At 28.9% G+C, this 16,120-nt stretch overlaps 2 protein-coding genes across 10 annotated transcripts in view; both read left to right on the top strand.

Annotated features, from left to right (window-relative positions):
- Window positions 1-16,120, top strand: part of LOC113385224 (sorbin and SH3 domain-containing protein 1) — a 104,000-nt gene that overhangs the window by 44,826 nt on the left and 43,054 nt on the right. For 3 of the 9 annotated variants that reach the window (XM_026623052.1, XM_026623053.1, XM_026623047.1), the window contains exons 1-8: window positions 6,324-6,464; window positions 6,528-6,675; window positions 9,434-9,666; window positions 11,452-11,547; window positions 12,025-12,161; window positions 13,461-13,533; window positions 14,080-14,112; window positions 15,098-15,316. In XM_026623052.1, coding sequence (XP_026478837.1) covers window positions 12,084-12,161; window positions 13,461-13,533; window positions 14,080-14,112; window positions 15,098-15,316 — 403 coding nt within the window. In that variant the 5' untranslated portion in view covers window positions 6,324-6,464; window positions 6,528-6,675; window positions 9,434-9,666; window positions 11,452-11,547; window positions 12,025-12,083. Of the gene's footprint in view, window positions 1-6,323; window positions 6,465-6,527; window positions 6,676-9,433; window positions 9,667-11,451; window positions 11,548-12,024; window positions 12,162-13,460; window positions 13,534-14,079; window positions 14,113-15,097; window positions 15,317-16,120 lie in introns of those variants that run through there. The other 6 variants (XM_026623050.1, XM_026623048.1, XM_026623049.1 and 3 more) reach the window with 6 other exon arrangements.
- LOC113386499 (putative uncharacterized protein DDB_G0290521) lies at window positions 2,145-10,978 on the top strand. The gene is made up of 7 exons (XM_026624279.1): window positions 2,145-2,156; window positions 2,232-2,420; window positions 3,699-3,980; window positions 6,296-6,464; window positions 6,528-6,675; window positions 9,434-9,666; window positions 10,920-10,978. Exons 1-7 carry the CDS (start codon window positions 2,145-2,147, stop codon window positions 10,976-10,978), a joined length of 1,092 nt encoding a protein of 363 aa, XP_026480064.1.

Raw genomic sequence — 16,120 nt, 5'->3', positions numbered from 1 at the left:
TGACAAGCAAAGTTAATTTTGGTCTTGGAATTAAAAAAAGGACTCTACTGACGAGCAAATTATAGAAAGACATAGAAGATTACCAATTACCATCCTCGATGATAAAGAAAGGATTCTACTGACGAGCAAATTTCCAAATGATCAAGAAAGGACTCTACTGACGAGCAAATTCCTAGATAATAAGGAAAGAACTCTACTGATGAGCAAATTCCCAGATGATAAGGAAAGGACTTTATTGACGAACGAATTCCTAGATGGCAAAGAAAGAACTCTACTGACGAGCAAATTTAAATTCGATCATGTAGATAAAAAGGGACTCTTTTGATCTAGAATCTAAAAAGAGATTCTACTGACGAGCAAATTGGATTTTAAACTAAAAAATAAAAAATGAACGACTGATGAACAAATTAAATTCTAAACTAAACATAAAAATGAATTCTACTGACAAGCAAACTAAATTTTAAACTTAAAAATAAAAATGGGACTCTACTGACGAGCAAACTTGATTTCGAAAAGAACTCTACTTATACACGTATATATTGTTCTTATATCATTTATTCAAATTCATCAGATTCAACTTTTTTATATTTTATATTTATATAAATTTTATCTAAGAATTAAACCCAGGCGTAAATTTACATGCTATAGATGGTGGCGCAACCTATGGAGAGCGGAAACAATTAAAATTTCATATTTTTATACTTTTTTTATCTATGTATTTTCAAAATAAAGCTTTTACTACAATCTAATTATTTCTGCCATCATTATCCAAATAGCTTTCATTGATTTTGTCAACTGACATAAAAGTGACATAATAATGGAATCTAATTACTATTGTGTCCGAATTTGGGTCAAATCGTTTTTTGAATGACTCAATTAACAATTGATTGATGGATTGATTGATTGATTATTCAATTTATTGTGTAAAGTCACGAAATTGGATTTAAAAAAAAAACGACGCAGAGATTTTTGTGAAACGCTCCCAATAAATGAAAAAATAAAACTATTCAGAATAGATAAATAGACAGATAATATTTTGGGTCGATAAAAAGACAAATATTTATTCCTGCCAAATTTATAAAATGGCTTCGCACTAGGATTTGTCGTTTTTTTAAAACCGGTTTTAAAAACCGTTTTTTGGCAAAAATTATGGAATTCGAAAACCGGTTTTTAAGTTAAACAAGTCGGTTTTCACTGTATAAATGGTAAATAACAAATATAGCCAAATATAGAAGATAGATGAAAGCGTTTTGATTCTTGAAATCATATCGTTTCAATAGTCTTTCATATCTTATTAGTCTGCAATTGTTTCCAGAAAGGTTTTGTATATATTAATTTAGATTTTTATACTAGTGTATATATTAATTTAAATCAGCATGACTTCTTGAAGAAGTAATTTCTTCTGCTAAAACTTAAAAAAAGAGTTTTAAAACTTAGAAGCCACAAATAAAAGAACAAAAAACTTAGAATTATTATATCAGGCTTTAAAAACAATTAAGCGTAATTTGGTCGCAAGTATGAGAGTGTTTTCTATTTCAGGCAATTTTGTTAGTAAACAAAGAACTCGTCTCAGTAGCAATTCGATAGACGTTCTCAGTTTTTTGAAATCACATTTTATTAAACAAAAAAACAATTAGAATGTTTAAAATTAATTAATTAAAATTGTTCGGAACAGACAATACCCGAGTTTAGCATAATTGTTTTTAAAACTAGAATTGATATTAACAAGTATGTGTCAACATGAATCTAATATTTTTTTATTTATATTTTTTTTTCAATGAATTTTTTTATTTAAAAATAAATAATTTTTATTTATTCAGAAAACTTTTCTTTCACTATCATAAAAATATCTTCATTCTTATTATGTGAAAATGATGCATGAATAACGAATAATTATTCTCAAAGTTATTTAATCAAGATAAACTATTATTTGTTAGTTCCACTAATTGAATTTGAAAAAATTTCGTTTACTATCTATAAAATCGAACAATAAATAAATTCAGTCAAACACTGGTCTAAATCACACTAAATTTGCGGATAAATTACAGAATATTCGAGCAAAAATTTATTTTCTATATAAAATTCGAAAACCGGTTAGAACCGGTTTTTAAGTAAAATTAAAATCCAAAAACCGGTTTTCTGAAATGTCGGTTTTTGTATAAACCCTACTTCGCACTTAATTACAAAATGCTCTAACTAAATTTTTAATTATACGTCTATTTTTTCCTAAGGTATTTTGGTCTCCAAGTTCTTCCCAAACACAATCAGGAGACCAGACAGATAGAAAAGACAAGGAACCAAGTCCACCAATAGCACCAATTTGGACACCAAGGAGCGCCCAGGCAAGCCCAGTCGTCGAAAGGAAAGAATTTAGGCCAGTCAGTTTTGAAAGTCCGACACTGCCCAGGCGAAAAACCGAAGTAAGGGAATAATAAATAAAATAGCAGTGACGGATTAAGCTTTCTGCCGCCCTAGGTTCTATCTGATGAGGCACCCTTTTCAATAGAATTTTTTTTTTACTTTTTTAATTAAACTATAATTTTATTCTAAACCCGACAGACGTTGTCCTGTACCTATGTCTACAATTTTTTAATATAATATACCAATATTTATCGTTTACCTAAAAATAATAATTATTGTTTTTTAAATTACTCTTCACGCCAAAATTGTATATATATATAATAGGTTGTCAAATATCTCCCTTCCGCCTTTTTGTATTACAAACCAAGAGCAAAAAAGCGGAAGGGAGATATTTGACAACCTAATATTTATAATATGAGCCATGTTGAATGTAGAACTGCTTTAAATAAAATGAGTCTCAATTCCCACACTATATTGGAAATTGAAGTCTTTTAAACGGTATTACATAACCATAACCACAACATAATACTGGTACTTCATGTTGGATTAAATTATTTTAATTTTTTATTATTTAAGATATCCAAAATTGCATCTTAAACTTCTCCTAATCGATATTGCGAGGGCTGAAATGTATATATTCATCTTTACTTTCCCATTTGTTGTTATAAAGTGAAATTTTTACGAATTTTAAAAATATGTGAAAAGATTAGTGAAAGTTGCAAAAAATTGTATATTGAGAAAAATCTATATTGAAAATTTAATATCCGAATCTTGTGTTGGCGCCCCCTAAGGCGTGCGCTCCTATTTTTCGCATGCATCGCATTAAAGGTAGGACCGGCCCTGATTAATACTTAAATTCATATTTTAAGTGAATTAATTTGTCATATCCTGTTCATATGTGTTTCATTGAATCTTCTATACATATACTGTATTTCATATTATTTTAATTTCTGGCACATCTCAGCTGCTTTTTGGCAATAATAATGCACACATTTCAATTTTCTTATTCATAATCATAAATTTATTATACATATTCTAATATTGTCTAGATTCATAAGTGAATTGAAATTTTTGGCAGATGATAGTTTTCATTTGTTTCAAAGCAAACAATGACATGTCGTTTTTTGCAATTTTTGCCATTTATTTCTACAATATTGCACATAAATCCCAGTACTTTATAATCACATACATCCTAGAAAATTTCCTTAACAAACTTCAGAAAGATTTATCAAAATCCGAATAATCGTCTAGGAGGAGTTTACAGCGAGTGCTTATAATTTAATATGAACTTTATATAATGGCAATAAAGGTCAAAATCTGATTTTTTATCATTTTAGACTCCACAAACAACTCCGACAGCTCAACCGCCTTGGCAAAACGGAGCTACACCTACTACAGCTCCTACTGCTCCTACTTTTACTACAACTCCTTCGTCCCCAATAGCCCTTCCAGCCCCTCCTCCGCCGCCACTGCCTGCTCCACCAAGTCTGAGTGACAATTTAAATGCTGCCATAGACACCAGGAAACTCACCAGCTCCTGGTCTGCTCCTGTTGACCTCCAAGATCAGGACAACAAGGCTCCGTTCACGTTCCAGGAGAAAAAGGACTTTTTTTCGAGTGTTGGAACTGGCGGGCGGAGATAATCTACAGGTGATAATAGATAGTAACTAGTGGTGTATGGCATCGTGGCTTAAGGCAAATTGCTAGAACTTCCCGTACCGTAATGAAATATTCGAGAAATTTTAAACGCTTTCAAATATATTATTACAAATACTGTAACTTTAATTATTTTTGCTATCTTGTTATATCTGAGTAAATCAAATGTAAATCATAAATCAACTTATCTCCAGAACAATAACAATCGTCATTTCATTTCGAATTCAATTTCAAAATTAATAGTTGCTAATTTACACAAAAGTGAAAAAGTGTTTCCGCATAGTCACAGTCTAAACGCATTTGCAAATAATTCTGTGCGACATTTCCACTTATACTGTGCTTAGCTTGGTGGCGTTTATAAGAACTAAAATGATTGTTGTTAAATTTAGGAGGCTACATTTTAATATATCTTGTTTTATACTTTTGGACCGGTTCGATTTTCATTTATTTGTTTATAACTACTAAACAAATTGTCCGATTGTTTTGCATTATCCAGCAAATTTTTAGCCAATTAAATTATCTACAACTTTTGTTAATAACAAAATGTTGTATCTCATATCCTTTTACCCAAAATTTGCAATGAAACAGGTTGTTGTTAAATTTTGGAGGTTGCATCAGTATATCTTGCCTCATACTTTTGGACCAGTTCGATTTTTATTTATTTATTTATAACTTCAAAACGAAATGTCCCACCATTTTGCAATATTCAGCAAATTTATAGCCAATTAAATTATCTATAACTTTTATTAACAACAAAAATTGGTATCTCTTGTCCTTTTATCAAAAATTTACGTTTAAAAAGGTAGTTGCTAAATTTTGGTGGTCACATCGTACACATATATCTTACTCTGTCACTCTACACTGTCAGGTATATGTTGCTCTTTTTCGCACTAGTGTTTTATATATATATATATATATATATATATATATATATATAATATATATATATATCTCTGATTTTCTCACTATATACTGTTGTCTCTTTTACGTTTATTCAAAACAGACTCTATATCACATCGCGACTTAAGAAGTTTTACTTCAAAAATAAAATTCTATTTTACTAATTTATACATCTTTATCCCCAGAACATTAACAATCGTCATTTCATTTCGAATTCAATTTCAAAAAAAAAAAATAGTTTCCTAATTTACACAAAATTGAAAAAGTGCTCCCTTACAGTCACAGTCTAAACGCACTTGCAAATAATTCTGTGCGACATTTTCACTTATACTGTGCTTAGCTTGTCTGCATTTTCACATTTTTCAATAGTTTTCACAAAATTGGAAAAGTGCTCCAGTACATAAACAGTCTAAACGCACTTGGGTGAACATTTGTACCAGAGTGGCGCTTAGACTGTGCTTAGCCTGGGAAGTTTTTTGAATTTTTAATCCAAAATTACAAAAATATTTTATGGAAAATAAAAAAAAATGTAATAATTTTTTATCATCAAAAGCAATTGTTTTGTCAATACAAGCAGAAAGTTTTTTAGATCATTCAAATCGCACGCTTAGTTCACTCAAAAACTGCCATTTTTTGCACATTTAGCTCTGTGTCTTCGAAATGACGGGACCTGTCTTTGCCAAAAATAATCACCTCTTCTCCCAATCATTACTAATTGAATGTTTTTTAGATCATTCAAATCCGATACTCCGTTCTCTCAAAACTCGATTTGTATTTTCTGCACTCTTTGCTCCGTATCTCCGTAACGGCTGGACCTGCCTTTGCCAAAAAATAATCAGCACATCTCCCTATCAATAGGGATCGAATGCTTCTTGAACCATTGAAATCGGTTAATTCGTGCGCCCGAAAACGTGGACGAAAAAATGCGTACATACAAAACACACACGCACACCCACATAATATATAACCTTTTGTGAAAACTATTGAAAAAATGTGAAAATGCCGCCAAGCTGAGCACAGTATGAGTGAAAATGTCGCACAGAATTATTTGTAAATGCGTTTAGACTGTGACTATACGGGAGCACTGTTTTAATTTTGTGTAAATTAGGCAACTATTTTTTTTTTAAATTGAATTCGAAATGAAATGACGATTGTTAATGTTCCGGTGATAAATTGATTTATGATTTAATCAGATATAACAAACAAGATAGCAAAAATAATGAAAGGTACAGTATTTGTAATAATAAATTTGAAGACGTTTAAAATTTCTCGAATATTTCATTCCGGTACGGGAAGTTCCAGCAATTTGCCTTAAGGCACGATGCCATGCGCCCCACTAGTTTTTTTTATAAAAAGTGATGTCAATGTGATTTTTCAGGAAAAGAAAACTGGTTTATTTACATCCTCAAGTGGAAGCAATTTGCAGGACAAGAAAAACTTGTTTTCCTCCTCCAGTGGAAGCAATTTGGACAAAACTTTCAAAAGTTTTTCTTCAGGAAGTGGTGCGGGTTTAGCAGGTCTTGCTGGTTCAACACCAGTTAGTGAAAGTAAGTAACACATTTATCCACACTATATTTGGACATATTTTTAGACAGCAATTTTGTTTTTAGGTTCCTATTCCAAGTTTCCTGGTTCTGTCGAAAAAGAACTTTTTACAAAGAAAAGTGAAGAATTTTCTAAAGTCATCAAAGAGTACAAAAGCACTTCCAGAAATTCTGAGTTGCTATCAGAAGAGAAACGCGAAGAACGATATTCCAGGTAATTTGGATCTAAAAAACTTTCTGCTTGTATTTATTGATTTATTTATTTATTTTACAAGCCGTCGGTATAATAATATTACAATAAGGCTTAAGTCAATATTTTATAGGTTTAATATAATTTAATTAATTATTAGCTATTTTATTACTTATGTATTTTTTAATTTATTTACTATAAACTTCTTTATATTTAATTAATTTTAAGTATTTTTAAATATAACTAGTTTGTTTATTGCAAGTATTTTTTAAAAATTTAATAAGTATTTTAATAAGCGTTACAATACTTTTACAATATAATTATTTTATTTGACAAATTTTAGGTTATTTTATGATATTTTAACAAATTTAAGTGTCTTATATTATTGTTATTATTATTATTATAATCATTATTATTATTATTATTATTATTATTATTATCAATATTACCATTATCATTATTATTATTAAGTATTTTTACAATAGAAGTATTTTCTTTTACAAATTTTTAGGTTATTTATTGAAGGAAATATTTTGTTTCACATTTTTTTAAGTGTTTTTGAAATATAAGTTGTTGGTTAACCAATTATTAAGTATTTTAACAATAACAGTCATATAAAAATAATTAAAACAAAAAATGTTGCACAATTTTTAAGTGTTTTTAAATTATAAGTTTTTTGTTTACTAATTATTAAAAATTTTAACAATAACAGTCATATAAAAATAATTAAAAAAAAAAAAGTTTCACAATTTTTGATTGTTTTTAAATTATAAGTTTTTAGTTAACTAATTATTAAGTATTTTAACAATAACAGTCATATAAAAAAAAGAAAAAAAAAACAAACAAAGAAATAATAATAATAATAATAATAGTAATTTAGAAGTATTTTTGCAACAAAAGTATTCACTTTAACGAACGAATTATGTTGTCACGAGCATGTATTGACAAAACAATTGCTTTTGAGGATAAAAAATTATTACATCTTTTTTTATTTTCCATAAAATATTTTTGCAATTTTGGATAAAAAATTCGAGAAAAAATTAGCCACCCTAAGCACAGTCTAAGAGCCACTCTAGTACAAATATTTACCCAAGTGCGTTTAGACTGTTTATGTACTGGAAAACTTTTCCAATTTTGTGAAAACTATTGAAAAATGTGAAAATGCCGCCAAGCCTAAGCACAGTATAAGTGAAAATGTTACACAGAATTATTTGCAAATGCGTTTAGACTGTGACCATACGGGAGCACTTTTTCAATTTTGTGCAAATTCGGCAACTATTTTTTTAAATTGAATTTGAAATGAAATGACGATCGCGCAACAATTAACTTAACCCCTTCGCTTACCAGCTAATATCCAAATTTACGGGCCAAAAACGACACTAAGGTCGGCCGCACGCAGTGGCATAAACAACTTGGCTCGGCGTTCGAAACTGTACAAATCATAAAATTCCTGTAGTTTGTATATACACGTGCTCGGTACAATTAACTTTACAAGATGTTTGATAAATAATTACATTTATTCTTAAATAAAACTGAAAATTGATTATTACAAATACAATTGTAATTATAAATTTATATATTTGTGCGAAAAGTATGTCACTACCACTGTCAGTACTACTGGTAGCAGGTCATCACTGCTATGTAATTCATCACTAATTTTTTCTTGAAGACATTATAGTGTGTATTTTTTTTAAAACTTCTTACAAACCATGTATGTATATGCTTCACCAAGTTTCGGAAATGTATTATTTATGTTTCGTCCGGTAGACTTGCGACGACTCTAAGGCGTCCTGTTCGTGTTTGGACCGATAACCTTGCGACGACTCTGAGGCGTCATATTTGTGTTTGGGCCGATAATCTTTGGACGCCTCTGAGGCGTCTTTGTAAGCGAAGGGGTTAATAATAAATATACAAAACTTTTAATTGAATTGCGGACTACCTAAATGTTAATATTAAGAGCTAAAACTTTTAGACAATTTTTTTTATTACTTTAGAAGCATTTGAGTCCTTGGGAGCAAGGAAATTCGAAAATGTCCATATTAAGGACCACCCTAATATATTTATAATTCTTAGGCAGCTTTTATACAAATGTAAATAGTACAAACTACAAACTACAAAATATTTAAGATCATTAAATGAATCACATAATTGTATAATTAAAAACTGCATTTTAACATAAAAATTGTTATAATTTTTTTTATAAATAATAATTATTATTATTATCCTGAAATTGTTTGACAATTTCCATACATGATGCTACTAAATCATACTGAATACTGTCAGAATGTCATGTATTTGCTGTTCATTCAGGCGTTTTACACATAAACTGCAACGTCACTCGTATGTTATGAAGCTGAGTCAGAAAGACCATGTTATCTAACAGTTTTTTGACATTTGTGCGGTATCTAGGTTAGGTTTTCTAAGCACAGTATTAGTGAAAATGACGCACAGAATTATTCGCAAATGCGTTTAGACTGTGACTATAAGGGAGCACTTTTTCAATTTTGTGTAAATTAGGCAACTATTTTTTTGTAATTGAATTCGAAATGAAATGACGATTGTTAATGTTCTGGAGATAAATTGACATATGATTTATATTTGATTTGCTCAGATATAACAAGATAGCAAAAATAATGAAAGTTACAGTATTTGTAATAATATATTTGAAAACGTTTAAAATTTCTCGAATATTTCATTACGGTACGGGAAGTTCCAGCAATTTGCCTTAAGGCACGATGCCATACACCACTAGTTTCAATCTAATTTCTATTTTTTTTTTCAGTTCAAGTGGAGATCCGATTCCAGTAAGACCAGTTATAGATCCAGTTGGATCTTTTGGGGAAGTTCTAGCTTCTACCGGAACCGGAGCAACAAAATTCGGCACAGATACTGGATTTTCCGGTACGACAACCGGAATTTCAACCAGCACCAGTACAAATTCAACAACCAATAACGTCAGTGCAAAATTGCCCAGAGTACAAAATCCGACGATTACTTTGTTGCAGAAGGCAAGAGGTAAGTTAATAGACAAAAATATATTAAGGTGGTCCTTAATATGGATATTTTTGAATTTCTTTGCTCCCAAGGGCTCAAACTCTTCCAAAGTAATAAATAAAAATTCTGTAAAAGTTTTAGTTCTTAATATTAACATTTAGATAGTCCGCAATTCAATTAAAAGTTTTGTAAATTTATTATTAAGTAAATTCTTGCGCCATCTGTGATAGCATTTGCAAACTCAAATATTATGACACTTCGGAATATTCATAAAACACTTAACCTCTAATTAAATCCATGTGTACTGTTTAACGAAATATTTATTCAAGATTAATTTTGCATCAAAATATTTATTTAATTGGTGATTTTGACGCTCAAATCAGCAGTAATAAATTGCTATCAAAATTACAAGCTTTCTATCACAGATGGCGCAAGAATTTACTTAATGATATATGTTAATAGTAAATATACGAAACTTTTAATTGAATTGCGGACTATCTAAATGTTGATATTGAGAGATAAAACTTTTAGAGAATTTGTTTTTATTAATTTGGAAGCGTTTGAGCCCTTGGGAGCAAAAAAATTTGACAATATTCATATTGAGGACCACATTATATATATATATATATATATATATATATATATTATTAAATTTAAATGAAATTTAAATAAAAATATAAAATCGTCAAATTAAAATCCAATGTCATGTTTTGTAAGCAATTTTATAAATAACAATCTATAACTGTATAATTAAATTATCCTGCACGATTTTCTTAATTGTTATTCATAAATGTGATCTATTGATATATATGTTTATGAATGTTTTTATAGTTTAAACAATTATTTGTGAATCTGAAGATTTTCATCAAAACTTTAGATTAAAAGTTTTAGATCGAACTCAGGATTCCAATTTTTTTAGAAAAACGTTTTCAAAATTTACTTTTTAAATGATAGAATAGATGTTCGAGGCAATTTAGCCCTTAAATAGACCAGTATTATAGCAAGGCTATGTTACGTTGCGTTTTTTTCATATAAAATGGTACTAAAAACTGACAAAAATCTATATGGTTGCTGTGCAGTCAGGTGTTTTAGATGAAAAAGCTAACCTAGAAAACGTTCAAATGTCAAACAAGTAATCTTATCATAAGTGCTTCTTTGTGATGTGCTATAATAACATATGAGTGAAGTTAAATTTTATGTGTAAAACAGCAACTACATAGTATGTTGACAGTTTTTAGTACTATTTTATATGTTAATGGTTTATTTTACTGCAGAATCAACCCCTAAGTGTCAGGAAATGCCAAATAGTGATTTTGTTTTAATTTATATTTAAAACAATTCAAAGCGCTTTCCAAACAGTATAAGTCTATGGTAGAAACTATTGTGCCGATTCGGCCGCTAGACCAATATTAAGGCTACTGAATCATACTGAATACTGTCAAAATGTCATGTATTTGCTGTGCATTCAGGCGTTTTACACATAAACTGCAACGTCACTCGTATGTTATGAAGCTGAGTCAGAAAGACCCTGTTATCTAACATCTGTTATCAACCTGAGAAACACGCCTGACAGCACAGCAACCATATGGCTTAGTTAAAATTTAGAACGAATTAGTATGGAGAGTTCTTCTATTTACATCAATGTGCAACAATGTTGTATATTTAGCATTTTGTTGTAGTATATCTGTCTCTTACAATATACTCTAAACATGATACAAATCTTAACACAATCCCAACAGTATTTATTTGAATTGCTTAAAACTTTACCTTAAAAATTTTACAAAATGGTTTTTATTATTTTTTAAGCAGAAGGGCAGTTGCCCAAGGGCGCGAGTTATTTGGAAGAGACCTCAAAAATTCCAAAAGAACAAAGTCCGGGTGGCTTGTCGCCCGGAGAAATTAGTGAGTTTCTAATTTCTAATATTTTTAATTGCAATAACGACAATTATTAATAAATTTTATTTTAGTTAGTTTAGTTTTTTAACATTTCTCATTTACACTAACAAAACATAACTTCATACTCTCATCATAACTGTCTGATGTTGCATGGATAAAAAAAAATCTTTGCATGATTTAGGAAATATTGAAATAGATTTTTATATTAAGTCATTGATTTATATTTTATTGAAATATTAAAACATTTTTTATCTGCGTATTTGCTTGATATTATATAATAATAAAAATTGGTAAATTAATTTGCATTTACAGGATATTTAAAGTCGTGCTATGCTATGTTATTTAATTCATTATTGTCATAATTTTTTGTTATGATTAACTTGAATTAAATTTATTTTGTTTAACTAGATTCGCCTTGTCATATTATTAACTGATTTATTACTAAATTTATTTATTATTTATCATTTTTTTCCATTTTCTCAGCAGTCTATTCCCTGAAGAAAGAATATACAGAACCTGTGCCTGAACCTAAGGTCAAAAAGATGGCCGATTTAGGCCCTAGGAAATTCGAAGGGATTGGCCCTACGACCAAGGATGGAATGCCAATTGTACTTAGATCTGTAAGTAATAACTGGATAATAAAATACAAATTAAATTATAAAAAATCAAATTGTTATTTTTTAAAGTGTTTTGAACCTTTTTTCAAAATTTTGATTTCGAAAAATAATTAATAATAGATGTCATTCTCATTTAAATGTTTTACTAAAAAACCCTTTTAGATGTTGTATATAAATTAAATCTTAAATATAATTTTCGCATTTTTTTTTTCAAATCAAAACAAAACATAACTAATTAATAAAGCTTGTATGTTATATATATATATATATATATATATATATATATATATATATATACGAGGTCTGTTCAAAAAGTTTTCGTAATTTTCGTTTTTTCAAAAAAATATTTATTTATTCGTCTACATTAATGTGGTCCCCTTCAAAGTAGTCCGCCCCAGATATAATACACTTATGCCAGCGTTTTTTCCAATTTTCGAAGCACCCTTGATATTCACTTTTTGATATGTCCTTGAGCACTCTCAGCGATTTTCTTCAATCGAGGAAAACCGCCGTCCTTTCATGGGTCTCTTCAACTTTGGGAATAGGAAAAAGTCACACGGAGCCATATCTGGTGAATTTTTGCACTTTGCAACACTTTATTTCATTTTTTACGCAAAATTTAATACAAATTCTTTGACTTTTTCAATTCTTCCATTGTAAAAATCGCCGAGCTCAGAAAAACACGTCGAACCTTAGCGACTACCACAGACAAAGTAAACAGTGAATATAGCTGAAAATTTCATCATACTTTAGGGGCATGTATACCAACACAATAAAAAAAATTTTGACAATCAGACACTCCAGACCCGCGAAATTTAATTATTAGTAATTCCGGGTACTTTTTGAACAGACCATGTATATATGTATATGTATATATATATATATATATATATATATTATCATTTACTGACAAAAATTTCACTTACTAACTCAATTAACATTTTTGTTTTATCCAAATTTCATGCTTTCTGATGAACAGTTATTAGAGGTAAGTTTAACAAATTTAATTAATATTAAAACCATATTTTTTTATCAATTATTTAACATTTTATGCTTATTAATTCTCTGATAAAATACACCGTAACATATCGTTGTTATGGCAACGTAATTTATAATAAAATGGCGAATTTGTATTAAAATGGCGAAGTGCTATAGTGTTTGCTGTGCATTCAGGCGTTGTTATAGCAATGCATTATTTTACGGTGTATTTTATAGGAGAATTTGTCTCTAAGTTTGTAATTAATTTTGTTTTCTATTAAGAATTATGTTTTTAATGTATTAATTTTATTTTTTTATTTTTAGGAAGTGAAAGAAAACAATCAAGCGAAATGGTACAAACGAATGTACGACACGATACACAAAAGTCCGAACGATGGTAAGATTTTTATTTTATTTTTTAATTAAAAACTTAGTTTATTTAACAAACTAGATCATAAATGTGGAATTTATATTCGAGTTCGATTAAATTGAATATATATATTAATTAATCAAAAATTAAATAATATTTTAATTTATATGAATCATCATCGTCTTGATCAGAATTAATATTAATATTATTAATTAATTATCAAAATTAATACTTAGTAATTTATATGTACAGTGGGTTCTAATTTTGTCATATTTTTTATTTAGTCTTGTTAATATATTTCTTAACGAGCATTTATAATGAAAATATCAAATGATGAGAATTTCAGACATGCATTGATAAAATATACATCTGGTTTTAAACATAATTTATTATTTTTTGAAAATTCGATAACTATTTAGTATTTAGTATATGTGTATATCATTTTTTTATTGCATCAACATGAAATAACATACAAATTTTAGGTTAATTTGAAACTCATTGATTTATTGTATTAATTAGACTTTTTTCATATTAGTGTTTAATTTAACATAAAACTAATTATATTTTTTTCAGATTTTGTCACAGTACGATACAAAACTCGAAGAGGTGAAAATTATATACATATTTTTTGTTTGTTTGATGCTTTTTAATTCTGCAGCTTTTTTCTTTAATTATTCTGCTAAAAATCCTTTTTGAACTATTAATTCCGATTAATTTTTATTTACTTAAGCATTATAATTTTCACAAAATAAATAATATTTTTTTTATATAGCTTATGGTCAGCTTTCAAGAAAAGTTCAACTACATAAAGAATTGTTTTGTTCTTTTTTGTTTGAGGCCTGAATTTTAATCAAAAATTTTTTGAAAACCAAACTTGTGACTTGTCTTTTTTTTAGTTTACCTTTTATTTTATAACTTTTGTAGTTCTATTTTTTGCACGCAATTTTTTTACTAATAAATATTTTGACACAGATTTTCTATCTTCACAATTCTGCACTGGTGATTGGTTTCTTCTGCACTACTTCATAAAATATTTTTACTATTAGTAAATTTATGTGAGACTTGCTGTAATATAAAATTAACTTTAATGACAAAAATTAAAATTTATTATCTTGAATGAATACAACAGAACAAACAACTCTTTTTGTGACATAATTTTTGTATTTTAATACTGAATTTCTTCTAAATTTTCTATTATAGCAAGGCGACTAAAACTCTTCTAGAAACTTCATGAAATTTTATACAAGAGGCTGTATTTAATAATTTTAGCTCCATCATTTTCAGTCATTTTTCTAAATTATAAACTGTACCTAGATTTTACACATATTTTATTTCAAATTTTCCAAAGTTGTTTCTAGTTTAAAAAAATTCTTTGGAACGACTTTATTAGTAATCATTTCATTAGCTGGAAAATTTTATAAGCATTGGAATCTTATAAAAATTCATGCAAGTTTCACTTTCCCAGCTACTTCTATTACTATTACTATTACTATTATATTACCATCTAACATTTATCTTCTTTCTATTACCATTATCACCACAAAATCATCATCATCATCAAAATTTACAAAATCGTGATAAAACGGAGTAGTTCTGTGGCCGCCCGCAGGTCGCTACCCGCACTACTCGTCCTGCTCCAGGCCTGGTTCGAGTCTCGGGAGATCAGTTGCAGGAGCAGAACAAAGAGGTCAGGCCAACGGTTATGCGAGCGAACCCGAACCTGCTCTCGGTTACGATTCGGATTATTACGAGGACAGAGGCGGAGCAGGGTTCAGGAGCAGCAGTCGGACTGATAGCAGATATGAACAAAGTAAGGGAAAAAATAATAATTAGAAAAATAATTAAATTAATCAATAAGAAGTGATATTTGTTTGTATTTTTTTATTTTGTGCTCATATGTATTCAAACTAGTGGTGTATGGCATCGTGCCTCAAGGCAAATTGCTGCAACTTCCCGTACCGTAATGAAATATTCGAGAATTTTGAAACTGTTTCAAATATATTATTACAAATACTGTAACTTTCATTATTTTTGCTATTTTGTTACATCTGAGCAAATCAAATGTAAATCATAAATCATAAATCAATTTATCTCCAGAACATTAACAATCGTCATTTCATTTCGAATTCAATTTCAAAAAAATAGTTTAGTTGCCTAATTTGCACAAAATTGAAAAAGTGCTCCCGTACAGTCACAGTCTAAACGCATTTTCAAATAATTCCGTGCGACATTTTTGCTTGTACTGTGCTCAGCTTGGCGGCATTTTCACATTTTTCAATAGTTTTCACCAAAATTGGAAAATTGCTCCAGTACATAAGCAGTCTAAACGCACTTGGCTAAACATTTGTACCAGAGTGGCGCTTAGACTGTGCTTAGCATGGGTGATTTTTTGAATTTTTAAGCCAAAATTACAAAAATATTTTATAGTATAAAGATGTTATAATTTTTTATCTTCAAAAGCAAATGTTTTGTCAATACAAGCAGACACTTTTTTAGATCATTCAAATCGGACGCTTATTTCACTCAAAAACTGCCATTTTTTGCACATTTAGCTCTATATCTTCGAAATGGCGCGACCTGTCTTTGCTAAAAACTAATAAACCTCTTCTCCCAA

The sequence above is a fragment of the Ctenocephalides felis genome, unplaced genomic scaffold, assembly GCF_003426905.1.
Source record: "Ctenocephalides felis isolate EL2017-DRISC unplaced genomic scaffold, ASM342690v1 CF-g0.4_SCAFFOLD_03571, whole genome shotgun sequence".
Taxonomy (NCBI): domain Eukaryota; kingdom Metazoa; phylum Arthropoda; class Insecta; order Siphonaptera; family Pulicidae; genus Ctenocephalides; species Ctenocephalides felis.
The sequence above is the reverse complement of the archived record's forward strand: the minus strand, read 5'-3'. Positions and strand labels throughout refer to the sequence as shown.